Genomic DNA, 20,226 nt, shown 5'->3' with positions numbered 1-20,226 from the left:
CAAGAGGACAACAGCCATTAGAATCACCTCTTTTCAACCCACCATGCTAGTTAATACAACATCTGTAAAACAAAGCAGCTTTATATCTCACACTGTTAAATTATATCAGTGATATATCATAAGTCTGTAGGAGAGACTGTGTGGCAGACAGCACAACATGCCACTGGTCCACATGAACTTGGGTAACCTTACATAATTACCCAGTCTACAACCAAAGTTAATAATAGAGCACAGCAGGTGCTGCATTATACTCTACGCCTAAAGCTTATATGAATTGCTAAGATGCTTATGTGAATTTTCCAGGAGATTAAAAAACAGCCGCCGTTTGCATTAGGGGTATTCCAATCAAATTTTTTCCTCGTCTGATATCTGCATTAGAATCACTCATTATAAACGCTTTAGGCTTAAATGTAAACCTGCCATATTGCAGCGCACAGTAAAACGTAGCTGACATCAAGTGAAACCGAGTGGAGTCACATCTTTGGTGCAGTTAAGAGATGTGTTCACATACGTCTCAGTAATGTTGACTGCAGGGCAAAGTACAGAATGACTACTAAGGCTCTATTAAACAAGTATGAAACTCATCCAGGATAACCACACGTACAAACATGCATCAATCAATCAAAGCGAGTTGTCAATTAGAACATCATATATAAACATATCGGTCCGTCTTCGTCTTAAACAGTTATAGAATTGTTCTTTGCAAGTTTGCTCAGTTAACCACAAAACAAGCAGGCACAGCAGGCTGCAAATTTGCTTTCAGAAGTGGGAGAACACCAAAAGGAATAAAGACTGCGTTTCCCATGAGCACCACCGCCTCATGTTGTAAAGATCTTGGCTAGTGTGTGCATTTGTTTTGGAAACGAGTGAAATAAAAGAGTTACTTATTTTTAATACTATTTTTCTTTTTTAAAGCTCACAGCTGTTTGCATAGCGATGACGTCATCTATTTATTTGTGACTATGTACGATCAATAATTGTAATATGACAATGGTGAAACAGTAAACTTTACTGTACTATTTTTAGTACCTTTCATACTTAGGTACTAACTTGTAAGGCTGTATTCACACCAAATCCAGCAATGCGGAACCTTCCCGCAGGGTTGTGCGGACCTGTTTATTTGTGCTTTAGAATGTAACCGCTGTGAAACAATCATAAAATGTTTTATTTATCTGATTCACTCCTTTGTTTCTTGCAACATCGCCACTCACTCTCTTCATTCATTCTCTAGCTTGCTCACTGCTCTCTTTCTTTCTCTTTCTCTTTTAAAAATGAGTCAGGAGACCGAAAACAGATTTAACTTTACTTTTAACGCTATCAAATGAGGAGAAATGTCCTCCCCTTGTCCTTGTACTCCCTCATGCTACAATGCTACATGTAATGTAAACAAAGGCTCTTCCGCTCTGCGTGTCGTAAATCATTTTGTCTGATTTCGTGGAGAATCCGACCCGGTGGCAGGCATTTGGAATAACTGTACAGAAATAGCCGATCTTCTCGCTGATGGTCTTGTTTGCTTATGTAGGTCATATAGAGACATCATGAGACTGTTTCAAAACCAGTTGAAAGTTCTTTAAGTTCTTTAACCACAGCTTGTCAGATACTGAATGACCTCGATAGGGACTTTTCACAGAGACATGTTTACATGTCAAAGTAGAAAAAGCAACCCAATCATGTAAAGATATATCAGTGGAACCCCAGAATATAAATATAGACCTGGAAATGAAAATGATACGTCTCCTTTAATGATATTATTAACGCCTTTGCATTTCCTCCTATGACACGTCAAAATGTCTGCTTTCCAACAACAGCAACAGCTCTGCTGCGGTGATGGGGTAAAAAAAGCACATATTTTCCACCCAACCCTCTTATTTTTAAAATTTTCACAACTGTAGTGCCATCACCCAAGTTTTTTTAGCTCAGCGTCTAATGTTAGCAGCACTGTTGCAGACATCTGAGCTGCTACCTCAAGCTACACTCCAATTAAAGGTGTTTGAGTGAGTGTTGGATCAAATAAGTAGCTGCATAATTAGCTCTACTAATGCTACCTTTTTAAAAGGAATATCATTATCCATTTGACTGCTTTCAGTTTCTGTTTTAAGTCAAGTCTAACATCTTCTGAATATACATATCAAACAAGACTCAAATCTCTCCCGTTAATAAGTGTCTAATTGTGGCAACAAATCTGAGGAGTTATCTTTTTTTCTGAAGCTCTTTAAAAAGATAAAGACGTCCAGCCTGGAAAAAGCCAAAAAGTATATTAACTAAAGCCCAGTGAAAATGTTTGGCTTTTTCAGCTTAAATGCTTACAGGTCTATCTAGGGGCTCTCAAAACTGAAAGAATGGCAGCCCATGAGGAAAAGCAGAAATAAAATATTTGCTTGGTTGGCAGTTTTTTAAACCATACAGAAAGGAGACAACCGCAGCATTGTGTCTGACTGAGCTCGGCCTCTGTGTTCCAAGCCGAGCCAGCATCGTGCTGTTGCACTTCTGTGGATGATAAGCATTCCCTCCCTCTCACTGAAGATTTTTTTTTTTTTTTTTTTGTCTTTTTAATCTGATTGAGCCACAATAGTTGTAGGAGTTTCTATTTGAGAGGCTAAGGTCCATGCTGGGGATTATCTCCTCCACAGCTGCCACTGTAGACTCCCTCCTCCTCCCCCTGTCTCCCTCTCTCACACGCACACTAAAACATTACAGCACTTACCAACAAACTCATGTGTCACACTAAACACGGATAGATGTCACTCACACGAGACCTGGGCCCACGACATTAAATCAGTATGTCTCTGTTAAACCATGAAATCGTACAATACTTTGTATAATTCCCTCTGATAAACAGGGAGGCTGAGTTTCAGCCTCATTATTAATCTTCCCGGCTATGCGGTCTTTACACTAGAGATTTATTTAGGCAGATGTGGAGAAACTAATGCAATACAATGTGATTCCCTCTCCTTTATTCTGTCATCTCATGAAAAGCCAATGCAGCAACTCACATTCTATAATCATCTTCAAGTATTTTTTTTATTATGTAACAGAAATTATAACTGAAAAGGACAGAAGTTGCTGTCACCAACTATTTCTATAATAGTCAGACAGATTTTTTGCAGGGTCGTTGCTTTGATGTGGACGAGGTACGAGTGATGACAATAAGAAGATTAGATTAAAACCCTTACTCTCCCTTTCATGACCACCTAGAAACAGAATGTAAGAGCAAATCTTTTATATAACAATAAGTTTCTTGATAAAAGAAATAATCCTTATTGGATAAGGCGTACATAGGACCCACTCACTTAACATCGCCTAACATGAGATGGAAGTAGAGAGTGAGGCACAAGGGCAGACGGACAGTGGGGGCTGAGAAAAAAAAAAAGATGCTAAATAAACCACATGTCTGCACAGTCCACATGGGATTGCAATAAATCAGGAGCAGGGATTACCCTGGAGTGTGAGTTAATCTGAGCGTGAGGCAGGTCAGCCAGAGAGAAAGATAGACAAGCTAAAGCTTCATCAGAACTCAGAGGCCAAAAGCCTGTTGGGTCTGCCACCAATTTTAATGGACCTCATATAGAGCCCCTTCTGCTGTCTCTCCTCTGCTGTCTCAAACCAGACAGCAACCGTGACGACATCAAACACTGATAATCTAATCAGACCACAGAAAATGATCAGTTATAACAGTACTTAGTGACATGCAAAGTGAAACTCAGCGTCTGGTAAGAAGAGCCAGTGGACTAAAGCGGAGAGGAAATATACATTTTAAGGAACCAGAACAGCACACTGCAGATCACGAGAAAAGAAGAAGCCTTTTTTTTTTGCATTCAACCTTCATCTTTAACCAACAAATTTGGTTTACAAATTTAATTCAAATTTATTAAAATATCTAACATAATGCCACAGAATCAGATAAAGAAGTGGTTTTTCATGTGGTTTCTCAATAGACTAAATGTGCCCTCGGTTCATGTGCGGACACTGACTGAGTGAAGATGAGAAACTATATAGATCACCTGAAATGGTACAAATCTAGTAATTCAATGATGATACTGCACCTATTTCTGGCCAAGAATGAAGATGTTCAAAGACTTCAGAATTTGTAAATGATAGGATTTTAATGTGTCTGTGGAGGCATTAGCTTGGTTAGTCCTTAACAGAAATTGCAGCAGATATTATTAAGTCATCAGCTGGGCCTGGCTCACACCCCAAAAAGAAAAAAAAATGAAAGTTGAAGTTGTAGTAACAGTTGCCTAGGCACATCTATGTGTCTGTGTGCGTGTGTTTGTCCGTGCCAATTGTGTGGTTGTCCTGCAGGAATGGAATTTGAGGCCTGGTATTTTGACATACTGGCGACAGCGGTGACCCCTGTTGTGGCACCAGATTTTACACAGGGGATAAACGGCCTGAACAGCACAGCGCAGTATCTAGATAGTACGCAGGGGTTGTGGAATCTAAGAAAGAGCGAAGTACTGATGTAATGATTTTAAATACCCTCATAAAAATGAATAAATGTGCTGCCTTTAACTGATGATATGGAGAGAGATTTTAAATCACAGCGGTCTGGGGGTACGATGGGAGTGAGGGCGCTTGGAGTGAAGACCCAGACAAAGTAAGCTTTTAGCAAAACAGCGTTAGAAACACAAACAAAAAAAAGCCATCAGAATGACTGTGACCTCCTTTGCTCCCAGCAGGAAAGCAGCAGACATGATTCAGGACAGCTCCGAGTCAGGGAGGCAGTGAGTGCCACCCTGATTCAGAAAGACAAGAGGTAGGGATTACACTGGATTCCAGTAAATGAAGGCTTGTAACACTCTTGTAATTAAAATAATGCTTGAGGCCATGACCACATGGGGAGCCTCCCTTGTAGAGCACAGACTGCTGCTTCAAAACACGAAGTGCACCTCCGACCTGGGAGACCCTGCAGAAGAGGATGACCGTGGTTTCACATGGTGATCCAGCTCACCGAAACGTGAGGTAATAAAGCAGCGACACCGCCACTACTAGAGGCGTAAACATGCTGAGCTGTATTCTTGATTTTTCTTGAACCATTCTGTATAATAACATGTTTTTGAGAGCCACGAGTGGTCCAGACTGGTTGAGCATCAGTGGTATGTATACTCTTACAGAAGAAGAAAGCTGAGTAGCAAGTTTACATGAACTGAAAATATCATTTCAGTCTCTTTATAATGTAATTTAATATATTGAGCCACTGCAAAGGGTTCAAATTGTACATGCCGTGATTAAAATAGCTACAGTACACAAACCGAGTAAGACTGCGTGAGTGTTTAAAGTTACACAATCAGGGAAATTTGAAAGGATGCAAGTAGTTTCATATGTAATGAATGAATACAATAGCATTGTATGACGTCTTTACCAGCCTTGAATCAAAGCTAGTGGAAAGTTACTGACGGGACACATGGTGGACAAGGTTATACAAATTCTACATTTCATGCTACGAAAAAAAAAAAAGATAATTCCTTTTGTCATAATGCCTGAAAAAATAATGGACTCGCCAGCCAAAACAGACGAGTGGTAAACTAAAATTAAAACTTAGTGTGATCACTGATATAGAGGATAATTCTGGCACTCCTTTCTTCCTCCAACAATAATTTGACTACAGCAGCTAGGGGGAGGATCCTGACTTACATCATGTTGTTGTTTATCACAGCTTGACTTCTCGGCACAGTTTATTTTGGCAATACCCTCTAATGACTTTAAAAAAAAAAAAAAAAAAAGCGACAAAATCTGTTGTGCAGTAAACAGATGTGGAACAACTGTTGCAGTTGTACAGCATTAAGAGCAGGCTTGTTGCTGTCTGATGCTAGTGTGAGCTTTAACAGCTGTTACTGAAGAAATTAACCAAACAATGTGTTCTTGCTTAGAGTAGCACTGAATCTGAAGTCTTTATATGTTCAAGATCTATCACCTTCTCAGTTATGTCAAAGGATATAGGTCACTACGCCCATATCGGTTATGCATTTATGATGCACTAAACATCATGTCAACCCATTTTTTTGGACTATTTTTCACTCATACGCTGTGCAGAGAGATAACTGCAGTTGAGTAGAGAGAATGATAACGTTTGGTTTAAATACAGCTGTCAGTGTCTTTATGGCACATCAGGAGGGAGTGATGCGGAGAAGAGAAGCAGTGAGACCTAATTACAGCTCTCTGACTCAACACTCGGCGAAGAGCAATGAGAAGAAGAGGCAGAGGGAGCCACAGAAGACCAAAAAACAAGCTACAAACAGTGACAGAAGACAGATCAAGAGAGATAAATAGCAAAAGCAAAAGAAAGCGACAGAAGCTGTGAGAGAAAGAAAGAAGGAGCGAGCAAGAGAAGAAGACAGAGGAGCACTTAGAAGAATCACACTCTTTGTGATCAGCTTAGGAAAACTCCTCAAGGGCAAATAACATAAAATGAGGGCATCTCTTTTTCAGAGCAGCCAAACTAGCTATGTTTTATTCTGCGGGGTGCACTGTCCTCCATTTGCGGTAGCTGGCTAGCTAAATGCCTTTTTGTGATACTCCATCAATCCTCTGAGAGGGAAAGTTGTCTTTTCATTCCCACGCTGCACAGCTTTTTTTTTTTTTTTTTTTTTTAAATGTTCCCACTAGAAGCAACATCTAACCTGCATTTACAGTGTCGCTGAAATATTCTTCCTAACTCCCCCTTTTACTGTTCTTAAGATCTGTGACAACTTGCATTAAGAATAAACAAAGTTTGGTGAACATCCAGAACAATCAGAAAGTTTGATCCTTGTCTTGGTGGTGGTTACTGACAATGAGTGAGTCTGTCTGAGTGACATCTATTGGGATGTTTATGTCCTGGGGTGCTGATCTAAGAGGCTAAACAGGACACACAGAGATTACCAATCCTAATTCCTGCTTTAGATGGCTGATTTAATGAGCCTCATTCTGCCTGTTCTGGATACACGTGTACACTCGTCATCTTTTAATGATTAGAGAAGTGTTATAAGGAAGCTAAATAAAGCACTCAGGCGCTCTGTCAAAACATCACGATACACAGTAATCTGTATCTAGGGCAACTACATGCCAGTTGACAGGTGTGAAAGTTAAAAGGAGAAAGTTAAAAAATGAAACGACTAAAAAAAACCACACTATTTTACACCATCAACTACCAGTTTACAAACTGCAAGCATCACCTGTATGGGCAAATAGTCACCAGGAAACATCTGACTTTCAACAAGGTTAACCAAAACGCCATGCTTCAGCCACACCTGCCACAACCAGGATCATGTGCATTTCCACTGCACCCCTAACTCTTATATTTTAGGTGTCATCACAATAAAACGACTACATACTCGCCTTAAGGCTAAACGACCACCTGTACTGCTGCTACTCTTTGCATAAGAGTCTACAGGCTGACCCTGAACACAGCCTACTTTCTGCTCTAACAAGCTGTTAGCAAGCAAGGCCACGGGGGCAGAGGGAGAGAGTGTGTCAATTTAAGAGGGCATGTTTCAACCTTCCGCGTCCACAGCAGGTACCAGTGCTGACATATTAAACCTTGCCCGGTTGGGCAGATATTAGGTGGGTAGTTGCTGGGAAAGATAAGTGTCTGCCTGCTTGACCTGCCGCCGTTTGTTGACCTGAAGCTGATGCCTCAAATGCACAGACGCAGGAAATAGGACAAAAAACGAAGAAGAGAAGGTTCGTGCAAACACACTTTCCTCCATTACTAAGCTAAGGCAATATTTGCAGTTTCCACATCCCCTGCCATTGGCGCCGTGAGCTGAAGCATGCTGGTAGTGGCGTCACCGGCTGATAAAAAGGTTGCTATTCCTGCTATTTGAAAGTAGTGGCTACTACTGTTTTACTAATGGAAATCCATTTACAAATACAGGTTGTGTACAAAAGCAACACCTGTACCAGTGTATTGCATTGGATGACTAAAATACTGTGCTACACTTTATTCTATACTGTCTGGTTTCTTTGTGTTTTTAAAGCTGTGTGTAGTTCAGCATAGCTTTCTGGTTCCTGCTGTGTTAAGATTACATTCTGTAACTTGAAAGCCTATGTTTTGCCTAAAAACTACCTGCCTTTAGGAGGTTTGCACTATTTATAGTCTTCTTTAGTCATAACAGAATCATCCCTAGCATCCTCTCGTCTGATTTTGTAGGAGAAAAGCCAGCATGACCTGTTTGGTGTATGTTTAGATGCTTTGCACAGCGTATATGTATTTCTTTCTTGTATTAACAAGACTACACTGTTTGAATAAGACAAAAGAAAGAAGATGGGAAAACTGAGTCAGAGAAATGTACTTATCTACGCTTTCTCTCCAGAGATTCAGCACTTAATTAGAAAATTAGTTTGCCAATCAGCTCTTACGCAAATGTGACTGGGACACACACACACACACACACACACACAGTCTGACTGCAGTGATCCTTTAAGCCTCTGGCAGTGTAACTACGGTGAGTCTCAGATGTACTGAACAATGAGCAACATAGCAGGGATTTATTGACCCTTCGGCTCCACGTAGTAAACTGCAGTGCCGCTTTACACATGGCCAAGAAATCCACAGAAAACCGCTGCCGACTTGAACTCAAAATGTTTGGAACTTAAGAAAAGGAAAAGAAAAAATCAATTTGGGATTTGGATCTGGGTTTGGAGCTCAGAGAGAAGTCCTCAGCAGCTCTTATGATGGCTTAAAAGTCTTTCAAGTAAAGTTTGTATTTTAAAGACATTCAGGCGTCACAAGGCAACACTGATAAAACTCTTCCTCCTCATGGTGGGCAAGTGGATGGAGAGAGGAAATCAATATCCTCTAAGCAATAATAGGCGATGAGGGAGCAATTAATCGGGGGAGGGGCAGGGGTGGCTAAAAGCTCCATCCTTCTCTTGGAATAAAAAACAAAAAAAGAGATCAGGTTATACACAACACATATAGTTGATAAGATTATAACACTACCACTGAAGTGAGAAAACAAAGGTAAAAGGAGATACGGACTGTCACACTGTGTCTTTAAAAGTGTTGAGTTCTTGCTGAAACATATGATTTTACTGCAATCATATTCCAACTGTCTAAAAGGATGAGGCTCAGCAACTCTTGTGCTTCTGTGTGAATTCAGTACTATAGTTTGGTAGGTGCAGACTACAGTTGCTGGAGTTTGCTGTGGAGACACAGGAAGTTACTGGGGGGTTGGAAGACATCAAACAGGATGTGAAAACAGCTAAGCTGTGGCATTAACTTAAACGCACACAGATACAAGGACACACTAATGTTGAGACAGACTAGACAACTTTACCGCAGATTCTGAGCCTGATTTGATTATAGGCACTAAAAGGTTTGGGGCAGAAAGATCAGTGGGTGGTGGTGGTGGTTACACTTCTGTCTTTCTCAAGGAAAAGGTTTGTCTAGTCTTTTTGCAATTCTCAGAGTTTCTTATGTTGACATTTAGCTCCAGCAAGAGTTATCTCAATAGACCTTTTTTCCATGGAAGACATGTCATGTCACAGTAGGAACGGTTATAAATAATAAAATTAATGAATTCCATTTAGCTGCTTCGGTCTCAGGGTCCTGGTATTGTGCAAGTACTGTCATGACTTACTGAGACACTTGAATGTAACAAAGATTTGTTCATGTGATTAGTAACACCTAAGTTATTTTCATTTTGAGGTATTTTTGTATAATTAAGGAAATTCAATTAAGAGACCTTTACCTCGCTAACTGAATTTGAGGTGAAGATCTCAAAATTTGGTTTTGTCAGTTCAACATACTTTTACCATTCTTCAGCACTCAAGTTCTAACATTTCCTAACCCTCGCAGGCCTTCAAAAAGTTTTAATGTTTAATAAAGGTTTTCAAGCTGCTACATGAACCATCAGGCCTGCATTTCATTTAACTGTACCAAAACTGCTTCGTTTTTTTTAGCCATTTCTCTATGAGACAGTATTTCATTTCCTAGTGTAGCTATAGTTAACACTCACTTTTATGAGCTGACATTTACCTCCCATAATGTCGACTGAGTGTCTTAATGTTCCACAAAGGCCAAGGTTCTATTGGCGATCTACTGGCAAGCTCTTATTCGATTCCTGAGGTGACTCTAAATTAATGTTTTATGGCATGCTATTTCATTGATGGCTGCAATATAATATTGACAGAGTCGGTGTGGCTTGAACAGAGTTGGAACAACAAATGCTTTGAATCTACAGGCAGCAATTTGAAGAGTGAGGTGGAAAGGCGGATCTCAGATCATGCTACGCAGGCAGAGTTCAAAGATCTGTTGATGGGAGCTAATTCTGCCAGCTAGCAGGGCTGTTAATCTTTATTTATTTAAGGAGGAAATGAGAACAAGTGCACAGTGCTCTGGGCAATGGCCAGACTCTAGTGTGGCCTCCACACGCCTGTCGCTTTGCCTCTAGATCTGCTTTCTGACACAGAAAATGTGCAAAATAAGACTAGATTATGTTACTGTAGCATTCTTTGGCCATCACAATTATTTGGATTGACAGGCTGAATGGCATTTTGCAGCTTGGATTACAAAACTGGTCAAACAACAATGTGGTCCATAATAGGAGCAGCTATCACTTACTGTAGATATGACTGGTTTGGGTTCAATTTAAGACCTGATATTGAATCATTTGACATGTCAATCTATGTAATTGAGCTGAGAGACAGCTGTGAATGTGATGAATTATTACCTCTTATTGATTCTTACAGTGTCATACTGTTCTGTCTCAAATGCAACAACAAGAAGACTCTCATACATCTGAAACTCATTTTAACAATGGATTTTTCACAACTTTTTGATCATCTTAAACATGAAAATACATTGTAACCATGATCAAGGACAAATATTACATAACATGCTAATGTAAGTGTGTTGTAATGTTAAAAAAAGCCTATATGTGTCTGGACGTCACTGTTCAGTGTCAACCCAGAAGTTTAACGAAATAGTTGTGACTAAGCTCAGGATTTAAAGAAGAGGAATTTTACTGTGTAAGTTGACTTTTGGTTTAAAAAAAACCCAAACATCTAAGCACCTTCCCCTTTTTGTCTATACTGATGGGAAACCACTTTGTGAAACTGAAGTAGTCTGCACTATGCAAATTTGTCATGGAGACACACTCCACACTTTCCCAGTAAGACATTTACATGTAAGCTGTCAAAGGTTTTTATTTTTGCATCTAACAAATCTGGCTTTATGTAAAGATTGAGTGAGAACAGTTAAACAACTTGAAACCGTCTGTAAAGATAAAACAGGAAGGTAGTTGCAACAGCTCTGTGTGCCATTTACTGATAAGGAGCAAAGGCAATATGTAGAGTAAAAGTACACACCTAATCAAAACAGTAGATATCATTATATTGTACTGCATGTGTGACACATTTAATGCCTCTGACGTTAAAAGAACACTGCGAAGTGCTGCTTAACAGCTGTCTTTCTTACGTAGGAGGACAGTGTGAAGATCCTCTATTACAATGTGACAGTTTACTTCACTTCTCATGAACTGGCAAACGAGAGTACTAAATGTTGGTGTATGACTCAAAGCTGCAAATTAGAGGGGAGCCTGGTCTGGTCAACCAGCTGTGTGAGTCACAGCAACACAGCCGGCTGACAGTTGTGGGACCTGATTACGAAGTGTCTTGGTGGTATTGGAGAATATGGGCTTCCTTTTCATCTGATAAATGTTCATAACTGTGTTGTAATATCATGAATGAAAGCAGGAGCAGCTGAACAAACAGAGCTAACACATGTGTAGTGAAAAAAAAAAAAGAGTCACGATTGCTCAGAGTCAACCGAAAATAAAACCACTCACAATAGTCAGTAATCGCTTCTCAGATGGATTATACATTTCCCCTGAAAGATTTAGCATTGTTACACAGAACTTCTGAACAGGAATTCTGGCTTTCAGGGCAATTCTTATTTGACATTTAATACCTTTATCTAGTGCTACTTATTTGCGGACAAACTGAAATCACCTATTTGTAATCACACACCTTTGTGGGGATTATGACACTTGAGTCGATTCAGAATATACAAATATCACAATGATTGGATGGGTGAATACAACAGAGTTTCATGTCTCCATAACCTTTTCATCCCCTCAGTGGCAGACCATTAAATAGATGCTTACATAAAAAGGCCTTTTCTAAAAGCAATTGGAACGAGGAGGAAAACTGCTGTGTGGCTTTGTGGCGCTTAGCCAAAGCTGCCTAATATTTGGGTTTCAACATAGTGAGTTTATGGAGTCACTGACACTGTAACTAGCTGTGCTGCTGGTGCTGGTCATACTCACTACAGAGGATTCTGTGTATACTACATGCGGATTTGAAAAAGGCATTAAAATTGCTGCAATGTCGACAACAATGCCTTACTGCCTTTTAATGTATCTACAACAATTATCATTAATGTATTGTAAACATTCACAAAATCATCCAGACCTTGTGTGGTATCATAGTTATATTGGGAATGAAAGCAGGAGTAGCTGAACAAAGTGGAAAAACTGAAAACCTCAATAAAACCTTCTTGAATGCCAGCAGGAGGGCTGGAGAAAGCAACACAGCCCCCTGTCTCCCAGTGGTAGTGAAAATGGTGAAAGTAAAGGATGCTCAAATAAGCAAAGCCTGAACACGGGCCTGCTCTCTCATGAGAGGGACCCTTTGTCCTGAGAGCAGAGCTGTTTAGTATTAGTATCAGCAGACAAGATAGCACTGGTGATGGAGGAAAAGGAACCACGATGAACACACACTACCTCAGAGAAGGTTTTTTTGGGGTTTTTTTTAGATGTACTTCTTCAAATGGTAATTTTGTCTATAGTAACGGGATCTTAGTTTAGTATTACTGATGTTAAAACCATTACGTAACCAAAGATATGACTGGTCTAAAAAGCAGAGAGCAAAGAGCAAAGTGAGAGAGTGAGAGAGAGAGAGAGAGAGAGAGGCACTAAATTGATGTAGCTTCATATAGTGCTTCGTTCTTTGAAGTTACTAATGCAGAAAAATTACCAGAAAGAAATGTTTGGCAGCCACAGAGGTAGCGGGGCACATACAGCTAATACCAGGCTAACCGCTGGCATACTTTGAGGTATTGGTAAGCTCTCTCACCAAGCTAACTGCTGGCAAAATTACTGCTGACGAATTTCCAAAATGGCTTTCAACTGCAGCCTTATAGTTACATGTTACAGAAACGGTTACTAGCATGGGTCCACCTGTATGCTAGTATGTATCAGTGGATGACAGGAGCTTGTTCTATCCTGTTTCTCATATGTTACCTGGGGGGAAACATTCAGACATGAGACTAATGTATGAGTACTGTGAGGAGGAACAAAAGAGGAATACAGTATAAAGAAGATGAAAGAAATCGAGGGGGGGGGGTGGTATCTGACAGTGGGACAAACACCATTCGAATTCATTCTGTCTTAAAAAGTGAACTAGTCCTATGGGCAAAGCAGCCAACACAAATGATTCAGATGAAATGTGGACGGTGCTAGAGGCAATGTTCATGCAGGCTTTCCTTCCCCATTTCAGACTTGTTCTCTGTCCAAAAATAAACTGGAAAGCTTTTTTTTTTTTGGTAGCTCTTAAGATTGTGCACTTACAGTATGTTACCCACTAGCCAGGTCAAATATGTAGAAACAGGATAGATATATATAGAGAGAGTCAGATGATGTTAGGCTCTGTGATATATACTGTGAAAGCATAAAGATTATAGACATCAATTACTGATATCACATCTATAAGTTTAGTTTTTGTTGAACCTCAATGCCAAACTAGATCTTCACATATGGGATAAAACTGATCCCGAAGCATGTAAAATGACCATATTTACATCTGCCTCATACTTTCCATGAAGCCACATAGCTCTGGTGGACGGAGCTTCTGTAAAAGAGAGTGTAAAAATGTCTGAAGAGCACTTTTCAAGGAAGGAAACAAAAGAAATGACAGGATAGACATATGGGGAACTGAGAAGTACAATTTTGGATTTTAGAACTTAGTAAAAGAAAATAAGCATGACCTAATATAACCACATAATTAAAAGAAAAATCCTCTGTTTGTTCTAAATGATCCAGGACCAATAGGCACATCTCCTTTAAAGATGTCAATTAAAAAGGAAGGGGAACAAAAATCTATGGTATTTCCCATCAACATGTTGCCTGAAACTCTGCCATCTAGAATAAGGCTTGAAATTTTCCATCAAGACAGCCGGCTGTTAAAATTAGAGGAAACGTACATCACTTTCTCCTCTGATATGCAAATTTAATATGAGCTCATATTTAGCTCAGTGTTTCCTGAGCAGACTCTCTCTCTCTCTCCCTCCCTCCCTCAAGGGCCCCCTGGTGAGATAAGTCTCTTCAAAACTCCCTACTCAAATAATTTATTCAGGGAAAAAAAAACAGCACTCATCCTCTGATAGCACAAGCAAGTTATCGACAACAGATGACCTTTATATTATACATACACGGTATATTATAAGTTAATAAATCAAGGCGCGTGCATGTTATGAATTAGTAGCACAGGGTCAGTCTCATCTCACATGGACTGAAAAGCACAAGGCCCTTCAGAGTTAATATCTAAATTCTGGGGGAGGAATGACAGTAAAACTATGTGGAGTATGTATTTACTAGTCCCAATTGATCCCTTATTATTAACTGCAGTTGTGCTGTGGAGTCCTCTTATTATTCCTTTCAAAATTCTGCAAATTCCTTATAAGCATAGCAGTAATGGTGACAAAATTCATAGTTTAGAAAATTCATTTTCTAAACTGGATAATTGACTTTGGAGTAATTATATTTTTATATTATTGACACACAAATGTATGTTATGTTGCATCACAACAGCTTTCCGTCTACCTGCATGTCAAAACAAAGCTGGTGTTGCCCATAAAAACAATTTATTATTATGATCAAAACAGAATGACAGGTAACACTGAAAATACACAAAGTTGTGTGGTCCTTTAGAAATATATCATTCACAAAAGGGGCTATTCACTCTGTAATCAGCCAGTGGCTAAAGAGCAGTCTTTCCTAGAACCATCTTTTCGTAAAATAAGGACTGACCTTAAAGCTGAGTGGGGAGAGAAAAATGAATCCTTAAAGTCATGCATTATCAAAAGGATGTTTTACACATAATACTCTGCTACAAACATTTTCCTAGAATATGGAAAGAAAATATGAAGGTTTATCTTGTTTTACTGCACAGTCGCCTGGGGCTGGGCGATAAAATGATCTTGATAATTTTCATGATAAGATTCCATGATAACAATGATAAATTTATGAGATTTATTTATGATAGTTACTTTTGAGTCCGTTTCCTTCTACCTACAAAAACACTACACAAACAGCCAATCGTACAGCAGAGAAACAAACATGTGGTTTACGCATGTTTCGGGTCCCTCCCACTCACAACAACTCAGAATGACCACCTGTGTGGAGTAGCCGACTCAAGATGAAAATGTGTGGATGATGGAACGAAACTGAATGCGGGGAAACTGTCACCAAAGAAGAAGAAATTGTACTGAAGAGGTGATGAGGGACCTCTACAACCTTGGCTTAAAACGCGCCCTGCACTACCCAGACAGACTGCTCATCACGACCAAAGATGGTGGTAGGAGGCGGCTATCGTCTGTTCGGGACGCCGGCGAGTTCCTGACCAAACACTGGCGTCGCATGGCTGAGCATGCGGGGGAGGGTGAGTAATAATGCCGGGCCAACTAGCATGCTAATCTGCTAGCTACCCTGACAACGGACGTCCTATGCAAAATTTACCTCAACAAACTTTTCTGAGGTCAGGACTACACCCTGGTTTACCTAATGAGGTTAGCTACTTTGTGTTTTTTAAAATTTATTATGGAGAAAAAAACAAAACAAAACAAGCCTGAGACAGTTGACAGATTAGTCTTTCTTGCAAGAAATTTGTAGTGAAGTTGCCAAAAATGTGCAATATTCAAAGAATTTACAGTTGCACAATCATCCTCAACATTTAAGTTTTTATTTTATTTTGTTGAATCAATGTTCAGTATACTATCTCTAAAATGTTAGACATTTGAAACAAGGCATTTGATGCGAGGGGAATCACAGCAGTTGTTTACATATTTATTTTATTTATTCAGTGTTTAACCTAAAGGCATGTTGGTTCTGTTGAATGTTTGTCTATTCGTTCTTATAATAAAGAATTGTATATTATAAATCATAATTTACCCTCAGGTTTCTTTAGGGGTTCTGTCCTAAGGAGAATACTCTTAAAACTGTAAATTGGGATTATTCTGACTGCATTTAAATCAAAAGAGGACCACGGTGTAGGAAAATTGCCGTATGTACTTTCTAATATCCTGGCTATCTCATCAAGATTAAAGTGTGACAGGAAGGGTTTTCAGGTAACAAGAAAGCATCTTGTGCCTGAGGGTCTGGACAAGCTTGAGGTTTCACAATGAGCACTTGAAACAGTTCATAATAGAGCAAAAACCTTTTGTCTCTTTAAATCATTGTTCTTTCTGTACTGTAACATAAGCATTGCTTCTTTAGAACACTATATTATCATACGATAAGCCACAGCATATAGGCCTAAAATAAGATTGTTCTGTTGCAATACGTAATTAGCACGTATACCATCATATGACACAGCAGTGTGTTTTGGCTTTTAGGCTATAACCCAAACCTTTTTAAATGTGGGTGTGAGTTTGACTGATAAATCTAGCAAATGCATTAACTATGTAAAATATGAATGAAAAAGAACTTATTGTTCTTAATGTAAGATACAGATTTAATTTGGGTGGTGAATTTTAACAAAAAATAATGTTTGTGCCTGGAAACCATTACCTTACGTTGACAACACTTTCTTTTAAGACAGGATGCTTAATTTCCCAGGAAATGAACTTACAACAAGAAAGGACTTTCGGGCATTTCATAATTATGAGTAATGCAGACAAGCCTTGACATCAAATAATTAAATGACTGTAACTTACCTTGAGGACTTCTCCACGCTTGAAACTAAGCTCATCATCAGCAGTGGCTTTGAAATCGTATTTGGCAATGGCCTCCATGGTCCTTGTTGGGTGCTGGAAAACTGCTTAGCTGTAGTTGTGTTTCGGGGACTGAATAAAAAATAAAAACACTTATCCAGGCTTCTGTGGCCAGATGCTTTTCTCCGAGTCTCTCCTCCCGTCTATGACCCGTTTCTTTAGGGCTTTGACCTCACATAAAGGTCACAGTAGGGTACCTGCAGATAAGAAAGAACGGGAAAAGTAGAGTACAGCAATTGCACAGGGGAGGATGGTGTGTAAGAAAAGAAATGCTGATAGTTTACCCTGAGACATGAAAATCCTCATATAAGCATAAAATTTGATTACGATGGCCCAACAAAAACCACTTTTAATCTGATCCTTTTTCTGTGATGGTTTTCCTGTAATCACGAGAAAGTTATTTAGTGATCTAGGCATCACAGTCTTGTTGTCTTTAGATCTAACAATATCCAAAAAAAAAAAGAAAAGAAAAAGAAAAAAAGCACACAAGTACTGATGGTCATTTCCAATGTCAAACCTGTGTAAAAAGGGCTTATAGCCTGCATGTTCATGCTGCTCCTTCTCCCAACAACAGAGAACAACAGGACATTGGTGTAATTTTTAACTTAAGTTTAATACAATTCATGACAATTCCTACAGACTCTCCTAAAAGCTAACCACTTGGCCAGACCAGAGATAAGTCCACTTAGGCAGAGCTGACAGTGATACATTGGCTAAACCTACAGCTGCTGAGTTAAATGGATAAAGCTACGTTATCTCATTATGTTGTTTGCTAATATACTACCATACAGCTCTGAGAGGTTCACGCTAATACAACCCTGGTCTAACAAAGCCATTAAACGTGACGGCCAGCCAGATGACAGATACCAGAGGAGTAACAAAATTATCTGTCAATGCAAACTTTAGGGTTTCATTGCTTTATTAAACAACAATGAGTCCTCTCGTCACGGATAGCCCGTTCATGTCAGCCAGAACCGATGATGAGGATACTTTTCCAGAAAAGTCTGTTTGACGGTAGCGATACAACAAGTCCTAAAATGTGACTGAAGTCATTGTTTACAGTGATACAACTGACAACTCAACCCATGACCACTATACTCAAGACAGACAAACTATAACGCACATCTCTGACAGAAGTAGTAAAACAAAGTAATGAAAAGGTGGGAGCTGACTGCAATTATCCTCTAGAAGCTAACTATAACCGTCTCCTGATCAGATTTATGTCTGCTTACAACAACAACTAAAATGCCATTTTGAGCATCAAAACGCGTTTTAACCGTTTTCACGCCAGGATCGATTCCGTTCCAGCAAACAGACTGCGCCCAGTGTTGACCGCTCGAGCTAGCATGCCGGCTAACGGTCGGGTAACAATAACTGCGATGCCGAGTGAATATCAAACTTAACCCGGTTAATATGACACAACTGGTAGAGTGACGATGACATTTCTCAACACAAGAGCCCACTTCCAAATGAACATGAGATGTTTATTTAACGCTCGAGGCCTACTAGCAAGCTTCACGTTGGCAAATGTGAAAAGGAAGAAAACACCTTTTTTTTCATAGCGCAAGCTGTTGTTGCTGCTAGCACAGTTAGCCCAGCTAGCGTTACTGAACTTGACTAGCCTGCGTCGCGAAAGGAAACAGTACACAACTTTTATGTCAAGAGAAAGCGTCAGGAAAACTCACCACTCGAGATATTCCGTTTTAGATGTTGCCACCGTCACAAACAAACCCCTCTCGTATAATTATCCACTCCGTGTTTCCTCTTGAGAGGCAACAAACGATGTATGTCTTGTGTCGCTTACACCCCGTCCTACGAGCTGAAATCTAGCTACTAGCAGAAGGTTTGCGACGTTTATTTCCGCTTCCTTCCACAGAGCTGGGAGGGACGCCTTATTTTTTTTCCCCCTCACCCGCATTCCGCGAAGACCCGCCCTTCTCTGCCTCTGATTGGCTGTTTGTATTTCCCTTCGTTGGTAAGATTGGTTAGAGTCAGAGCCAATCAGAGGGAGAATAGGGCGGATCTTCGCAGAATACGGGTGGGAATAAAAACATAACGCGGGAGGAACCTGCTGCTGTTGTGACTGGAGCTCCTCCCTGTCAGTCTGTTCCGCTTATCTGCCAAACCCACCATATAACTGTCACCCACAACTGGCTTTAATTATCCATGTTTACCTACGATTTAACAGCAGCAGCAACAACAACAACAACAACAACAACAACAACAACAACAACAACAACAACAACAACAACAACAACAACACATTAATAATATCTATCTATCTATCTATCTATCTATCTATCTATCTATCTATCTATCTATCTATCTATCTAAGGTAAGTTAAGGTCAAATAAGGTGAAATGGGACATCAGGTAAAGTCCTCCTAATAAGGCAGACCATAATGCTTTAAGATTTATTATGGATGTAAAATAATCTCAAACTGTTGCCACAACAATGTTTGGCATATACAACTGACTTTATTGGTCAGGTGATAAATAATAGACAGGGCAATGTCTTACAGTGATCCAGGTGAAGCAAGCTGCCTGATGAACATCATAACGACGCGATAAGGTTTACGTGTCTTCTTATCAGAAAATGAGCTCGACAAATACTAGATAAAGAGGCTTTCTGCATTTCAGCAGAGACTGCTGGTTCTTCTCATTAAAAAAAAATCACATATTACTGACGAGTCAAGATTTATGCCTGGATATCTCATATGCAAAGCAGCCATAAACACACACACACACACACACACACACACACACACACACACACACACACACACACACACACACACACACACACACACTAAAAAAGTAGTCTAAATGACTTTTCTTCACCACCTTCTTCACCTTTACTCCACTACAGAGCCCATTACTTGGCACTTGGCAAATGTGTAGGATATTTGGTCTTTCTTTGTTTTAATTTTTTGAACATCTGCTTTTACTGTGATGTTGCCCTGCACGTATGTGACATCAGAGACAAATACCTTGACAATGCTGACACCTAGTGGACAGGTTTAACCTTGTGAAAACAGCGTTAAAAATGCTTTATAGAAGGATAAACTTGCTCTAATGTTCAAGCAAAGCTACAAATTATGGCAAAGGTTCCGATTAAATATCAATGAATATACAGGCTAACGGAATGTCTTAAGAGCAGTGTTAAGATGAGATATCTATAGGTATGTCTTTAAAAATATGCAGATAGCAGTGTCACTGAAAGTATACTGAAGCAGAAGCAGAAGAAAAAAAGCA

At 39.6% G+C, this 20,226-nt stretch overlaps 1 protein-coding gene across 1 annotated transcript in view; it reads right to left on the bottom strand.

Annotated features, from left to right (window-relative positions):
* Window positions 1-18,883, bottom strand: part of grb2b (growth factor receptor-bound protein 2b) — a 29,793-nt gene extending 10,910 nt beyond the window's left edge. The window contains exons 1-2 of the mRNA XM_042393776.1: window positions 18,658-18,883; window positions 16,916-17,169 (exon numbers count right to left, since the gene is read on the bottom strand). Coding sequence (XP_042249710.1) covers window positions 16,916-16,993 — 78 coding nt within the window. The 5' untranslated portion in view covers window positions 16,994-17,169; window positions 18,658-18,883. The remainder of the gene's footprint in view (window positions 1-16,915; window positions 17,170-18,657) is intronic.
* Window positions 18,884-20,226: the final 1,343 nt, after the last annotated feature.

Source organism: Thunnus maccoyii, chromosome 18 (assembly GCF_910596095.1).
Source record: "Thunnus maccoyii chromosome 18, fThuMac1.1, whole genome shotgun sequence".
NCBI lineage: Eukaryota > Metazoa > Chordata > Actinopteri > Scombriformes > Scombridae > Thunnus > Thunnus maccoyii.
The sequence above is the reverse complement of the archived record's forward strand: the minus strand, read 5'-3'. Positions and strand labels throughout refer to the sequence as shown.